Source organism: Anomaloglossus baeobatrachus, chromosome 3, assembly GCF_048569485.1.
Source record: "Anomaloglossus baeobatrachus isolate aAnoBae1 chromosome 3, aAnoBae1.hap1, whole genome shotgun sequence".
In the NCBI taxonomy this organism is placed as follows: domain Eukaryota; kingdom Metazoa; phylum Chordata; class Amphibia; order Anura; family Aromobatidae; genus Anomaloglossus; species Anomaloglossus baeobatrachus.
Window position 1 is genome coordinate 465,706,862 of NC_134355.1, and position 15,633 is coordinate 465,722,494.

General features: G+C 40.9%; 1 protein-coding gene across 5 annotated transcripts in view; it reads left to right on the forward strand.

Annotated features, from left to right (window-relative positions):
- Positions 1 to 15,633, forward strand: part of MCF2L2 (MCF.2 cell line derived transforming sequence-like 2) — a 644,468-nt gene that overhangs the window by 448,759 nt on the left and 180,076 nt on the right. For all 5 annotated transcript variants that reach the window (XM_075340561.1, XM_075340557.1, XM_075340558.1 and 2 more), the window contains exons 19-20: positions 5,654 to 5,746; positions 7,725 to 7,817. In XM_075340561.1, coding sequence (XP_075196676.1) covers positions 5,654 to 5,746; positions 7,725 to 7,817 — 186 coding nt within the window. The remainder of the gene's footprint in view (positions 1 to 5,653; positions 5,747 to 7,724; positions 7,818 to 15,633) is intronic.

Below are 15,633 nucleotides of genomic sequence, written 5' to 3' on the forward strand. Positions count from 1 at the left end.
GAGGCAGCACCCATCGCTACGTGTGACACCGCAGGAACGAGGAACATCACCGTAACTGCAGCCGCCCACAATGAGGAAGGAGCAAGGTGGGCGGGATGTTCGGCCCGCTCATCTCTGCCCCTCCGCTTCTATTGGGCGGCCGCTTAGTGACGCCGCTGTGACGCCTCCAAAGATGGTTTATTTTATGGCAGTCAATGGTCTCATCTAACCAGACTATATTCTCCCAGTATTTCACATGCTTATCTAAATGTTGTTGAGCACACTTTTAAACATGCTTGAACATGCTTTTTGTTCAGCAATGGAATCTTGTGTGGTGAGCGGGCATACTGGCCATGGAGGTTGAGTGCATTACTTATTGTTTTCTTTGAAATAATTGTTGCTGTTGATTCCAGGTCTTTCTGTAACTCTCTACAGGTAGTTCTTGACCCTTGGACAACTCTTATGATAATTCTTTTCATTCCTGAAATCTTGCGGGGAGCACTTGGTCATTGCCGGTTTATGGTGAAATTATGTTCTTTTCACTTCCGGATTATGTCCCCAATAGTACTCACTGGAACCTACAGTAGTTTAGAAATTCTTTTCCAACCAATGCCATCAGTATGTTTTGCAAAAATAAAGTTGCAAAGGTATGAGACAGCTCATTGGTTTAACCGATCATGAGATGTTTTTTGTGTGGCACCTTGGTAATGAGACACCTTTTTTTAGGCCACCAGTTGAATCAGCTGATATTATTTTTCACTAAGTGGCAAGATTACATTCTGATTACTGATAGATTGCAGCTGGGGTCATGACTTTCCATGGCTTTTTGCACCTCTCTTCATGTGTTCTCTGGTGAGAAATTCATGTCATGGCCCCTTTAGAAATATATTTAGTTAGAAAATTGGTGACATGTTTAATGCATATTTCACTTTCTCTGTATATTTGTATATATATATATGTGTGTGTGTATGTGTGTGTGTATGTGTGTGTGTGTGTGTGTGTAATGTGTATGTTGTAAATCTATGTGTTTATATTCATGTGTGTTTCAATATATGTTTATTGTAAACAATCTACCATATGTGTGCCGCATATAAGTATTATGTGTGTGTGCAATATACCAGTATATCACAAAAGTGAATACACCCTCTCATTTTTGTAAATATTTTATGTCTTTTTATGGGAGAACACTGAAGATATGACCCTTTGATACAATGTAAAGAGTCAGTGTACAGCTTGTATAACACTGTATATTTTATGTGCCCTATAATAACTCAAGCCATTACTGTTTAAACTGCTGGCAACAAAAAGTGTGAATGGGGAGCAGGTGTGTTAGGAAGCCTCTTCTAAAGATGATACACAAGAAAACCAGCAAACAGTTGTCTGAAAACAAGTAGACTAAGGACATGGATTACTGGAACCATGTTCTGTGGTCTGATGAGAAAAAGATACCTTTATGTGATTCAGATGGTGTCAAGCATGTGTGGAATCCAAAGACAAGGGTCTTGCGTATAGTCATGGTGGTGGGAATGTCATGGTTTGGGGCTTAATGAGTGCTGCCGGCTGTGGGGAGCTACAGTTCTTTGAAGGAACCATGAATGCTAACATACAGTGAGGTCCAGAAATATTTGGACAGTGACAAAAGTTTTGTTATTTTAGCTGTTTACAAAAACATGTTCAGAAATACAATTATATTTATAATATGGGCTGAAAGTGCACACTCCCAGGTGCAATATGAGAGTTTTCACATCCAAATCGGAGAAAGGGTTTAGGAATCATAGCTCTGTAATGCATAGCCTCCTCTTTTTCAAGGGACCAAAAGTAATTGGACAAGGGACTCTAAGGGCTGCAATTAACTCTGAAGGCGTCTCCCTCGTTAACCTGTAATCAATGAAGTAGTTAAAAGGTCTGGGGTTGATTACAGGTGTGTGATTTTGCATTTGGAAGTTGTTGCTGTGACCAGACAACATGCGGTCTAAGGAACTCTCAATTGAGATGAAGCAAAACATCCTGAGGCTGAAAAAAAAGAAAAAATCCATCAGAGAGATAGCAGACATGCTTGGAGTAGCAAAATCAAGAGTCGGGTACATTCTGAGAAAAAAGGAATTGACTGGTGAGCTTGGGAACTCAAAAAGGCCTGGGCATCCACGGATGACAACAGTGGTGGATGATCGCCGCATACTTTCTTTGGTGAAGAAGAATCCGTTCATAACATCAACTGAAGTCCAGAACACTCTCAGTGAAGTAGGTGCATCTGTCTCTAAGTCAACAGTAAAGAGAAGACTCCATGAAAGTAAATACAAAGGGTTCACATCTAGATGCAAACCATTCATCAATTCCAAAAATAGACAGGCCAGAGTTAAATTTGCTGAAAAACACCTCATGAAGCCAGCTCATTTCTGGAAAAGTATTCTATGGACAGATGAGACAAAGATCAACCTGTACCAGAATGATGGGAAGAAAAAAGTTTGGAGAAGAAAGGGAACAGTACATGATCCAAGGCACACCACATCCTCTGTAAAACATGGTGGAGGCAACGTGATGGCATGGGCATGCATGGCTTTCAATGGCACTGGGTCACTTGTGTTTATTGATGACATAACAGCAGACAAGAGTAGCCGGATGAATTCTGAAGTGTACCGGGATAAACTTTCAGCCCAGATTCAGCCAAATGCCGCAAAGTTGATCGGACGGCGCTTCATAGTACAGATGGACAATGACCCCAAGCATACAGCCAAAGCTACCCAGGAGTTCATGAGTGCAAAAAAGTGGAACATTCTGCAATGGCCAAGTCAATCACCAGATCTTAACCCAATTGAGCATGCATTTCACTTGCTCAAATCCAGACTTAAGACGGAAAGACCCACAAACAAGCAAGACCTGAAGGCTGCGGCTGTAAAGGCTTGGCAAAGCATTAAGAAGGAGGAAACCCAGCGTTTGGTGATGTCCATGGGTTCCAGACTTAAGGCAGTGATTGCCTCCGAAGGATTCGCAACAAAATATTGAAAATAAAAATATTTTGTTTGGGTTTGGTTTATTTGTCCAATTACTTTTGACCTCCTAAAATGTGGAGTGTTTGTAAAGAAATGTGTACAATTCCTACAATTTCTATCAGATATTTTTGTTCAAACCTTCAAATTAAACGTTACAATCTGCACTTGAATTCTGTTGTAGAGGTTTCATTTCAAATCCAATGTGGTGGCATGCAGAGCCCAACTCGCAAAAATTGTGTCACTGTCCAAATATTTCTGGACCTAACTGTATACTGTGACATATTGAAGGAAAGCATGATCCCTCCCTCACGGAAACTCAGCAATAAGCTTTATCCTATACTATAATATAAATATTCTACTACACTTGTCAGTCATTTTAAGCAACTGTTTATTATATAAAGATGAGTAAAAGAATGCATAATCTTAGTTATATAGAATGTGAAATGACTTAACATACTATTACAAGTTTTGGTTAATCTATGCATATACTGCATTACTAACAAGCTGTTCAGCCCTTGAGTTTAAAAGAAAATAAAATACAATTGTACTTACACCTATACAAGGAAAGTAGTGAAGTAAAGAGCAGGAAAACATGCATTTTGTAACAGTCATAGGGAATAAAAGTACATTCTCTTCTAAAGTTTTATTTACTTTTAAAAAGGGAAATAGCAATTATTACAAAACGTCAAACATCAGGTTGTCTGGGCAAAAGAGACAACGATAGATAAAATCTATAACTGATTGTTTGGAAACAAACAAATAAGAAGACAAACAGAAAGGGAAAGAGAAAAAAAATGGAGGCAGAGAAGACAAATATCAAAGAAAAGGAAAGTTGAGAAAATCCTTAAGTGGAAGTTTGCACAAGGGGATTGTTCATAATACGAACTAAGTTGCTACCTTTCTAAATAAGATGAATAATAGACATGATTGACAAAGCTGAGGAAAATAAAGAAGTACATTATCTTTCAATGTTATGTTTTCGTTTATTGTCATATACAGTATATGACAATTGGGTATTCCGAATCCTTACCAATTGTAAGGAATCATGATGATTATGACTAAAATCCCAGAGTCTGCAACGCGTCAATCATAGGAAATTTTATTCTCACCATGTACTTTATTTTATCTACTAGGAATTAAAGATGATTTTTTAATCCTCACAAATTTTTGTCTGCATGGACATTTTGTTCCGTAGTCTTCCTTACTATGAGTTGGGATATTACCATATACAGTACAGACCAAAAGTTTGGACACACCTTCTCATCTCTAGAACAACTGTTAAGAGGAGACTTTGTGCAGCAGGCCTTCATGGTAAAATAACTGCTAGGAAACCACTGCTAAGGACAGGCAACAAGCAGAAGAGACTTGATTGCGCTAAAGAACACAAGGAATGGACATTAGAACAGTGGAAATCTGTGCTTTGGTCTGATGAGTCCAAATTTGAGATCTTTGGATCCAACCACCGTGTCTTTGCAGAAAAGGTGAATGGATGGACTCTACATGCCTGGTTCCCACCGTGAAGCATGGAGGAGGAGGTGTGATGGTGTGGGGGTGCTTTGCTGGTGACACTGTTGGGGATTTATTCAAAATTGAAGGCATACTGAACCAGCATGCCTACCACAGCATCTTGCAGCGGCATGCTATTCCATCCAGTTTGCGTTTAGTTGAACCATCATTTATTTTTCAACAGGATAATGACCCCATACACACCTAAAGGCTGTTTAAGGGCTATTTGACTAAGAAGGAGAGTGATGGGGTGCTACGCCAGATGACCTGGCCTCCACAGTCACCAGACCTGAACCCAATCGAGATGGTTTGGGGTGAGCTGGACCGCAGAGTGAAGGCAAAAGGGCCAACAAGTGCTAAGCATCTCTGGGAACTCCTTCAAGACTGTTGGAAAACCTTTTCCGGTGACTACCTGTTGAAGCTCATCAAGAGAATGCCAAGAGTGTGCAAAACATAATAAAAGCAAAAGGTGGCTACTTTGAAGAACCTAGAATATAAGACATATTTTTCGTTGTTTCACACTTTTTTAAGTATTTCGTTCCACATGTTTTAATTCATAGTTTTGATGCCTTTAATGTGAATCTACAATTTTCAGAGTCCTGAAAATAAAGAAAACTCTTTGAATGAGAAGGTGTGTCCAAACCTTTGATCTGTACTGTACATTAAATAGTCCCTTTGTCCTGCTAACATTGGTCTAGTGTGATGCTCATGTAGCCACTTTTTGTATTGTTATGGATTCCTTCTGGTGGCCATACACATTGGTCAAACCATTTAATGTGGATGGAGGTGTCCCAACTCTCACCCTAATAGTATTCAAATACTAAAAATTATGTCATATTGGATTTCAACATGTAAATCCCTTTTTCTGAAGGAAGACAAGCCACCACGTGAAGTATCTGACAGCTTATATCCCTGCAGATATTCAGATCATTACAATTCAGCAAAATGCTCATGTGTATAGGGGATTGAGAGGAAAATGTACTGGTGTTGGTGTATTCAGCAACCTGCTATCTAATGTGAATGGCTGACCTATAGCTTTAAATTGTCAGGACCTGATCATAGTTCTAGCCTTATTGCTTTTTTATAGATGATGGGGACTTATTTTCTCTTATTCCTTTTCATACTGAGATTAATTTCATAGAAATTTAATAAGATTCATATTTAACTTCTTTCTGTAGAAGGAAGACCTTCAAATTTATGAAAAGTATTGCCAAAATAAGCCAAGATCTGAAGCCCTCTGGAGACAGTGTGCTGAAAGCATTTTCTTTCAGGTAAGGTGCTTTTTTTAACTTAAAATGAAATATGTTTCATAAAAAAAAAAATAAAAATTAAAAAAGATGTTCTATACCAGGCACCATATTTTTACTCTTGTGACATTACTATTTCTAATTTTGGTGTACTTCATGGGTATATAAAGGCATTTAGAAACATTTATATACTGCCTTGAAAAAGTATTCATACCAAAGGTTCCACATTTTGCACATTATACCCTCAAGATTAATGTACTTGTTTGGGATTTTATGGAATATACCAACACAAAGTAGCAAGTATTTGTGAAGTGTTAAGGAAATAATACATTGTTTTCTACAAATTAAAAAAATATAAATTTGAAAATTGTGATATGCATTTGTATTCAGCTCCTTGAGTCAATACTTTGTAAGATCACCTTTTGCTGCAATTTCTGCTACAAGTGTATGTGTCTATTAGTTTTGCACTTCTATAGGCTGAAATTTTTGCCTATTCTTCATTGTAAAATTGCTTTAGCTCAGTGGATTGGATAGAGAGCATAGTGAACAGCAATTTTCATGTCCTGCCACAGATTCTCAGTGGGATTTAGGTCTGGACTTTGACTGGGCAATTCAAACACATAAATATGCTTTAATCTGAATCATTCCTTTGTAGCTCTGGCAGTATGTTTTGGGTTGTTGCTAGAAGATGACCCTACACCTCAGTCTTTTGCAGCCTGTAACAGGCTTTCCTCCATGATTGCCAATTATTTAACTCCATCCATCTTTAACTCTGACAAGCTTCTTTGTTCCTGCCGAAGAAAAGCATCCCCACAGCATGATGCTGCTACCACCATGTTTGACGGTGGGGCTGGTGTTTTCTGGGTGAAGTACACTGTTAGTTTTCTCTCACACATAGTGTTTTGCATTTAACTCAAAAAGTTCTACTTTGGTCTCATCTGACCAAAGCACATTCTTTCACATTCTAGCTGTGTCCCCCACATGCCTTTTTGCAAACAGGACGTCTTATGGCTTGCTTTCAAAAATGGCTTTTTTCTTTCCACGTTTTCATAAAGCTAGATTTTTGGAGTGTACAACTAATATTTGTCCTGTGGACAGATTCTCCCTCATGAGCAGTGGCTCTCTGCAGCTCCCATGGATCTCTTGCCTGTTTTTCTAATTAGTGCTCCCTTTGCTTCAAATGTCAGCTTAGGTGGACGACCATATCTTGGTAGGTTTGCTGTTGTGCATTACTCCTATTTTTGAAAGATGACCTAACAGTGCTCAGTGAGGTGTTCAGTGTTTAGACTATTTTTTTAATAACTTAAATCTGTTTTACACTTCTCCACAACTTATCCCTTACCTGTCTGATGTGTTCTTTGGGTTTCATGATGCTGTTTGATCCCTGTTCTCAAACAAACCCCTGAGGCCTTCACAGAACAGCTGTAGTTGAACTGAGAATAATTCACACACAGGTGGACTCAATTTACTAATGAAGTGACTTATGGAAGCAAGTGGTCACTCAGGATTTTATTTAGGGGTATCAGACTACAGGGAGCTTAATGCAAATGCACTTCATAAATTTACAGAAGATTTATATTTTTAAAATATTTAGAAAACCGTGTATCATTTTCTTTACACTCAACAAATACTTTGTGTTGGTAGATCACATAAGATTCCAATAAAATATGTTTAAGTCTTTGTGGAAAAGTTCACAGATTATGAATTCTCTTTTGATTTACTGTATATGTTTTCAGTTCTATGATTTCTTGTACATCTTACTATTTATAATTTTCACTTGCCTCATTTTACATGTAACCTCTAAAATAGACTGCACATGACTATACTGTACAATATGAATGATAAAAACCTAACAGTTCAAATGTTATCACCTAGTAATATCTATGTTTTCCTCAAGTAGATTAAAATTTGTTTTTCCATGTAAAAGTTTAATGCCATGCTATATGATTTTTACATTGTTGTAACTCTTATTATTTTACTTTTTGTTTGCTGTTTTTTTTAGGAATGTCAAAGGAAACTGGATCATAAACTTTCTTTAGATGCTTACCTTTTGAAACCAGTCCAGAGAATAACCAAGTATCAGTTACTTTTAAAGGTTTGTGTTCAAAATATGTTATTCTTTACTTACTTTATTTTATTTTCAATTTTTATTTTTGTAATTTAAATCTGATTTATGTCTTCTAATAAAGTAGGGCCCATACTGGGACCCCAAATGGGACTACAAGGGAGGGCTGCATGACTAGAATGCATGCCAGGCCCTAGTTTGCTTAAGCGGGCTTTACACGCTACGACATCGCTCAAGTGATCTCGTTGGAGTCACGGAATTTGTGACGCACATCCGGTCGCTTTAGCGATGCCGTTGCGTGTGACACCTATGAGCGATTTTGCATCGTCGCAAAAATGTGCAAAATCGCTCATCGGTGACATGGGGGTCCATTCTCAAATATCGTTACTGCAGCAGTAACAAAGTTGTTCCTCGTTCCTGCGGCAGCACACATTGCTCCGTGTGACACCGCAGGAACGAGGAGGCTCACCTTAACTGCCTCCCGGCCACTGTGCGGAAGGAAGGAGGTGGGCGGGATGTTCAGCCCGCTCATCTCCGCCCTTCCGCTTTGATTGGGCGGCGATTCAGTGACGCTGCTGTGACGTCACTGTGACGCTGAACAAACCGCCCCCTTAGAAAGGAGGCGGTTCGCCGGTCACAGAGACGTCACAGGGAAGGTAAGTACGTGTGACGGGTCCGGGCGATGTTGTGCGACACGTGCAGAGATTTGCCCGTGTCGCACAACCGATGGGGGTGGGTACGCATGCTGGCGATATCGGTACCGATAACGCAGTGTGTAAAGAGGCCTTTAGGCTATGTTCACACAGTGCATCTTATGTAACTACAAAGATGCAGAGTTTTTGGCCCCAAAAAACACACCTGTGGCAAAAACGCATGAAAAACTAGTTTTTGATGCGTTTTTACCGCATTTTGCTCAATACGTTTTTATAGTCAAATGTATTGACTGGAAGGGCTCAAAAATGCTGGAAAAATACAAAAAAATTACATGCCGCATCTTCAAAAATGCAGCCAAGACGCAGACAAAAAAGATGCACTGTGTGGACAGCAAAATAGAAATCTCATAGACTTTGCTGGGGGAAGGAAATTCATGCATTTTGGTGCATCTTTGTGACCTCAAAAACGCACCAATAGATGTCCTGTGTGAACATAGCCTTATAGTGTTAATATAGGAGAGTGTGAGGTGACAGGGAGTAGATTATAGGGTGGTGGCCACGGTGGGGCCTTTTACATGATGGTGTTTGGGGTTTGCTTTTAGTGTTAACATGGGATAGAGTATGTGGCAAGATGGGGTAGGTTATACGGTGGTGCCCCAGGTGGAGCCTTAACCGATTGGTGCTTGGGTCAAGGTATCTAGGACATAAGGTGGTGTCTGGAGGGGGTAGTTCGTTAGTGGATCAGTGTGTTTTGGGTGGGTAACTGTGGGTGGTGGTTAGTTAAGGATAAAAGGTCAGCCACTCCGTAGTCATACTCCATCATCACATTTATGGTTAATAGGTTTCCCAAACACATTGGAGTGGTCTGAGTTCTGAGTTGATTTAACCTCTTCCCACTAAATGACATAATTGTACATTCAGATTGCAAGTGGTTCCTGCAATCTAATGTAAAGATAATCATTTTATTGCTACAGAACCAACATATTTTGTAGCACTTTAGAAATCAGATGGGACATGTTCGAACTATTTAAGACACTACATAAGAGTGAGGGCCATGCCTGCAAGTTTACAATCTATGAGAAAATAAGGGAAACACCAAAGGTAAAAAGTGCTTGGCGTGTTTGATCCAGCCATCATTCATTATAGTAAATAAATATGGGTATTCAAATAAAGCTGCATGAACCAGTCATCAGCCAGTATATGTAGAAGTACAGCTACAAAGTGCTACTGATTGCATTGAGGGTATGAGAAGAGATTATAGAAGGGACCAGATTCTGAGGAAACGTTAGGAAGGGAAAACAGGGAATAGTTAGAAGAGTGAGGTGAAAGGCCAGTCTAAAGAAATGCTTTTAAAAGCATTTTTAATCTGTTGATACTATGTAATTATCCAGAATGCCCAAGGTAGTGCACTCCAGAGAACTAAAGAACAAGAGTCTTCGAGAGGACAGTGTAAGGTTCGAATAATAGAGGATGTTAGTCATAGATCATTAGTGGAATGGAGAGCATGGGTAGGATATAGGATAGAGATGTTAGAGAACATGTAGGGCAATAACTGCGGAGTGCTTTGTGAGTAAAAATTATGTTTAGATTGTACTTTGTAATGGAAAGTCAACCTATTCAATGACTGGTGTAGGCATCGGTGTGGCGTCTGGACAGAATTATGACCCTAAATATAGTGATGATGGGACAGCATCAAGCTTCAGCACCATATCGCGGCACGAATGCCAAATGTGTGATGATCCCTTTTTCCCAACCAAAATTCAAGTAAGGCCTCTTTCACATGTCCGCGTGAAACCAAACACATTTTGCACGGACATGTAAAAGGTGCATATGGCCCTCCTTGTGTCATGATTTTTTGGCACATGAATGTTCTCCGTGTGCTATCCGTGATAATACATGGAGAACAGGAAATTTCTGCTCACCTGTCCTGGTCGCTGCTGTCCGTGGTGCTGATGTATTCCGCTCTGCGGTCTCCGGTCCTGCTGACTTCCCGCTGCTGCTTTCCGAAGTGCAGTGAATATGCAATGAGCATAATCAGCGAGGGTTTCGGAAGCAAGTGACAGCAGCTGCAGAAACAGCAGTGCTGGAGAAGGTGAGTGTAGAAATTCATTTTATTTCACAGAAACGTAGTGGTACGTGTCACACTGATGTCACACGGTTCACATCCGTGCAGTCCGTGTGACACCCGTGCTGCCGGTGAAAAGCGGACATGTCTACGGTCCATGAGAAAAATGCACGTGTACTTAGACCCATTGATTTTAATGAGTCTACGTGTGTAAGTGTCTTCGGTACGTGTGAAAACGGATATCACACATATCGAAGACACAGATGTGTGAAGGGGGCCTAAATGAAAGTGGCTTCAGCGTCCAGTGATGATCAATTTTCTTTATTCTGACATCACAGATACAGAAACAACAGCACCGTCTCAACCCTTAATATAAGTCTGGGTCTTTGTCAAGCTTATACTCAATCAGGATGGACCCTAACTCTTGTAGTTCACCTCTGTATATGCCAGCAGGCCTCACAATAGATGGAACAGACCCGAACCCAGGTCTTAAGCGGGCTTTACACGCTACGATATTTCTAGCAATTGCTAGCGATATTGTACACAAAAGCACCCGCCCCCGTCGTGCATGCGATATCGTGTGATCACTGCCGCAGCGAACATTATCGCTACGGCAGCGTCACACGCACTTACCTGGTCGGTGGCGTCGCTGTAACTGCCGAACAATCCCTCCCTCAAGGGGGAGGTGCGTTCGGCGTCACGGCGACGTCACCGCGACGTCACTAAGCGGCCAGCCAATCAAAGCGGAGGGGCGGAGATGAGCGGGACGAACATCCCGCCCACCTCCTTCCTTCCTCATTGCGGGCGGGAAGCAGGTAAGGTGAGGTTCCTCGCTCCTGCGGTGTCACACACAGCGATGTGTGCTGCCGCAGGAACGAGGAACAACATCTATAAACAACCATTAACAATTTTTGGTTTTAGGACGACCTCTCCATGGTGAACGATTTTCACCACTTTGGAGGACGTTTAAGGTCTCTGGTAAGTGTTACACGCTGCGATACCGTTAATGACGCCGGATGTGCGTCACTAACGACATGACCCCGACGATAAAACATTAACGATATTGTAGCGTGTAAAGCCCCCTTTACTGTTTGAACAACTACCCATGGAAAGCTATATAGACTATAGACTGAATAAGAATAACAATAAGAGTTTTTGTAGTGTCAAATGTAAAAATACAATGTATTCTCAAGATGGCTTTGAGGTGCAAGTGACATGAGCGAGCTAGTGATTGGATATAGAGAGTGAAAGATAGCTCTGAGTTAACTATATTTGAAGGGCGAAGTCACAAAGCAGTATGACTGCACGGACTGGCTGGCAGCTCTCCTGACCTGAGCGTGTCACCATGTTTTTCTATACAGTTATTACACTCGAGTCAGGAGAGCTGCTGGTCAGTCCAAGTATTACGATGCAGTCCTAGGCGAGATATATGGCCATAGAACTGAGCGTGAAGACAGCAAATGTGCTACTTAGGAGTTATTGTAGAACCACCCAAAGAAATAGCAATTTTGGGTTTAAGTAGGTTAGAAGAGGGAAGAAACACAAGAAGTTCAGTTTTTGGCATATTCAATTTCAGACAGAAGGAGGATGATAGAAACAGCAGACAGATAAGCATTAGAACCAGCTGTCAGTCAGTGCAGGGGGCGTGGCTACAGCCGCGCTCTGCATACACAGAGAGCAGTGACTTAACCTGCCCAGCTCCTCCCCATGACTGAAACCGTAACACTGCTGAGAGGATTAAAGTTCCTTTCCTCCTGGCGGGGTTTAATGTGTAGGCATCGGGCAGGTTCAGAATGCTATTAACCTATAGATTAACCTCATATCTGTAGGTTAATATAATTTTAGAGGGTAGGTGAGGAATGCCGGGCACAGCTGATCCACGAACGGCTAGGTATCACAGTCCTGGAGAGCAGGCAAGATCTGGGTGCATGTCCCAAAATGTAGATCATACAAATCCAGAAAATAGACAGAAAGGGTCGCACTCCACAAGGATCTGGATAGATGCAAATCTTTAATCCATGCTCAAATCAGGGATACAGGTGGTGAGGGAAGGTGAGGTTGTGCAGCGCCGGACGACGGCGGGCCATTTCGCAAACAAATTGCTTCTACGGGTCCAGTGAAACCAGGGACGTTGTATCCACCCTTTTATACCAGGTGGAGTGGAAAAACAACGTCACTGAGTGAATTAAAATACATTTTAAAACAACACCCAGTTGTAATTACATCAAGCAGACATAGAACAATATAATAAACAAATGGCAGCAGCATTATAGTTCACAGAAGTTTAGAAAGAATACCATACATTACATTCCAAGGTATTTTGAAGAAAAAATTCTTTTTAGGAAGGAATTCCCCCAAGAAAAAAAATTTCTCCTAGAAAAATTTTTTTCAAGAAAAAAATCTCCTCTTTCAAGAAAAAATTCCCTCAAGACAAAAAATTAGATTTCCTGGACGTCAGACTTACTGTGAAGGATGGTATAATTAATAGACAGATTTATTGGAAACCCACTGCGGTAAATACCCTGCTCCACTACAACAGTGCGCATCCGTCCCACACCAAGAAATCACTCCCCTTTGGTCAATTTTTACGCCTCAAAAAAGTGCATAACAACTCTGAAAAATATACACAACAGGCCTCTGAGCTTAAAATACATCTTTCAGAGCGAGGGTACCCTATGTCAGTGATTAATGAGGCCTTTGAAAAGACTTCAAGCTATGACCTGCCACACAAAAAACACATAAAAAAGAAAAACAAAAATGCATATGATAATGAGACATCAGGGAGATGCGTTTTTAATTTTAAATTTAATCCAATGTATGATACAATAAAATCTAGTATTAGGAAACATTGGCATTTGATTATTAACGATAAAGATCAACGAGTCAGCTTCTTAAGGCCCTTTGATATCCTACAGAAGTAAGAACCTAAGCGATATCCTTGTTAAAAATCGTTTTGTCAACCAAAAAGAAGGAACATGGCTAGACCGCAGAAAAATGAAAGGGAATTTTAAATGTGGAAACTGCCCCTTTTGCGAATACCGTTGTATAGGCAATACTTTAAGAATTGGTAGTGAGGTTATTAAAATTAATGACTGCATAACATGCAAATCCAACTACCTAGTATATGTCATTTTCTGCCCTTGTCAGCGGTTCTATATAGGTAAAACCATCTGGCCCCTGTACGTTAGATTCAGGGGCATTTTAAATCCATAACATCTGGAGTGGGCTCACCACGATTAATTAAGCATATGCAGGAATGCCATGAAGGAAACCCGCAGCTTTTGAGATACGCTGGTGTGGTTAAAATTAACCCTTGCCCTACAGGAGGTGACACCCATCGTACATTACTCCAAAGGGAGTCTAGATTAATTATAGATTTGAATGCTCTTGGCCCCTTAGGCCTGAATCATAAAAACGATTTGTCGGTCTTTTTGTAGATCCTTGTTTACTGACCTCCCCTCTCTGCATACATTTCGAGGTGCACTAATGATGAATAAATTATATTAAAATCTATATAGATATATATATATATATATAAAGAATTTTTCTCTTAAATAAAAAAAAAAAATTTGTCTTGAGGGAATTTTTTCTTGAAAGAGGAGAGTTTTTTTTCTTGAAAAATTTGTTTTCTAGGAGAAAATTTTTTTCTTGGGGGAATTCTTTCCTAAAAAGAAATTTTTCTTCAAAATACCTTGAAATGTAATGTATGGTATTCTTTCTAATCTTCTGTGAACTATAATGCTGCTGCCATTTGTTTATTATATTGTTCTATGTCTGCTTGATGTAATTACAACTGGGTGTTGTTTTAAAATGTATTTTAATTCACTCAGTGATGTTGTTTTTCCACACCACCTGGTATAAAAGGGTGGATACAACGTCCCTGGTTTCACTGGACCCGTAGAAGCAATTTGTTTGCGAAACGGCCCGCCGTCATCCGGCGCTGCACAACCTCACCTTCCCTCACCACCTGTATCCCTGATTTGAGCATGGATTAAAGATCTGTATCTATCCAGATCCTTGTGGAGTGCAAACCTTTCTGTCTATTTTCTGGGTTAATATAATTTTTCCATGTGACAGGTTCCCTTTAAGTTTAATGAAATGTATTGTAAAACCATTAATAATTTAGTGATGAAATAAAACACGTTTTATTGTAATTAGACTAAAATATGATACAAGAGGAGTAGTGTACACACAAACCTGCAAAGATAGCAGTAGTGGTGTAAATTGTCACCCACACCATAATGACAAAAGAATACAGTAGCAAAAATCACACGTATGACATCTGTGCACGTGTGGTTTTTACATTTGCTTCCATTGTGCTTTGCAAACAGTATTCTCTTTTCAATTTCACTTGAATGCTCTTCTTCAAGTCTGTAGTGTACCACCCCTGCAGCAGTTGGACTGCTCGGATCCGGGGGGGTGTTTGCTGTGGCTCGAGAGTCTCCGGACCCGGGAGTTGGCGGCCACTCGAAAATAAAAGGGAACTATTTACAGGGGATTAGTGATCGTGACGCCACCAGTGGTTCGGGGTAAGGGGAGTACCGCCGCTGCCGATGGGATTGCCCGGGGGAGAAGGAGTAGGGCAGCCAGATGACGTTCCCTCCACTGGTAGGGAAAGGCCCCGGGACTCTGGATGGTGGAGGCGCAGGGAAGCGTGGTGCAGACCATGCAGCAGGCAGGACGCAGGGGGGAAGCAGCGTACTCACTCACGCCGTGTGGATATTGGTACGACCATTAAGTAGACTCTGACATATGAGTAAACCAAGTCTCTGGGTGCCGCTGCCTCTCTGGGGAGCTCATCCGGGAATCCGTTCCTATTGGTATTGGTGATAGTCCTGACCTGCCTCCTTGCACTGATGTTTAGATGTTTCTGAGTGACCCCTCGGCCTGAAGCTTTTGAGCTCTTGGGGAAAGTTCATAAAAAGACTATCCTCCACAGGTTAATTTATCAGGTTGCGTGAAGCTACTCCCTGATCTAGGGTCCAGTACCCCACTGTGCTTGGTACCAGTCCGATTACTAGATATTCCGGTGCCGACCGTTCTCCAAAACTAAGGCGGGCTTTGCATGTTGCGACATCGCAAGCAGATGCTGCGATGTCGCATGTGATAGTCCCCGCCCCCGTCACAG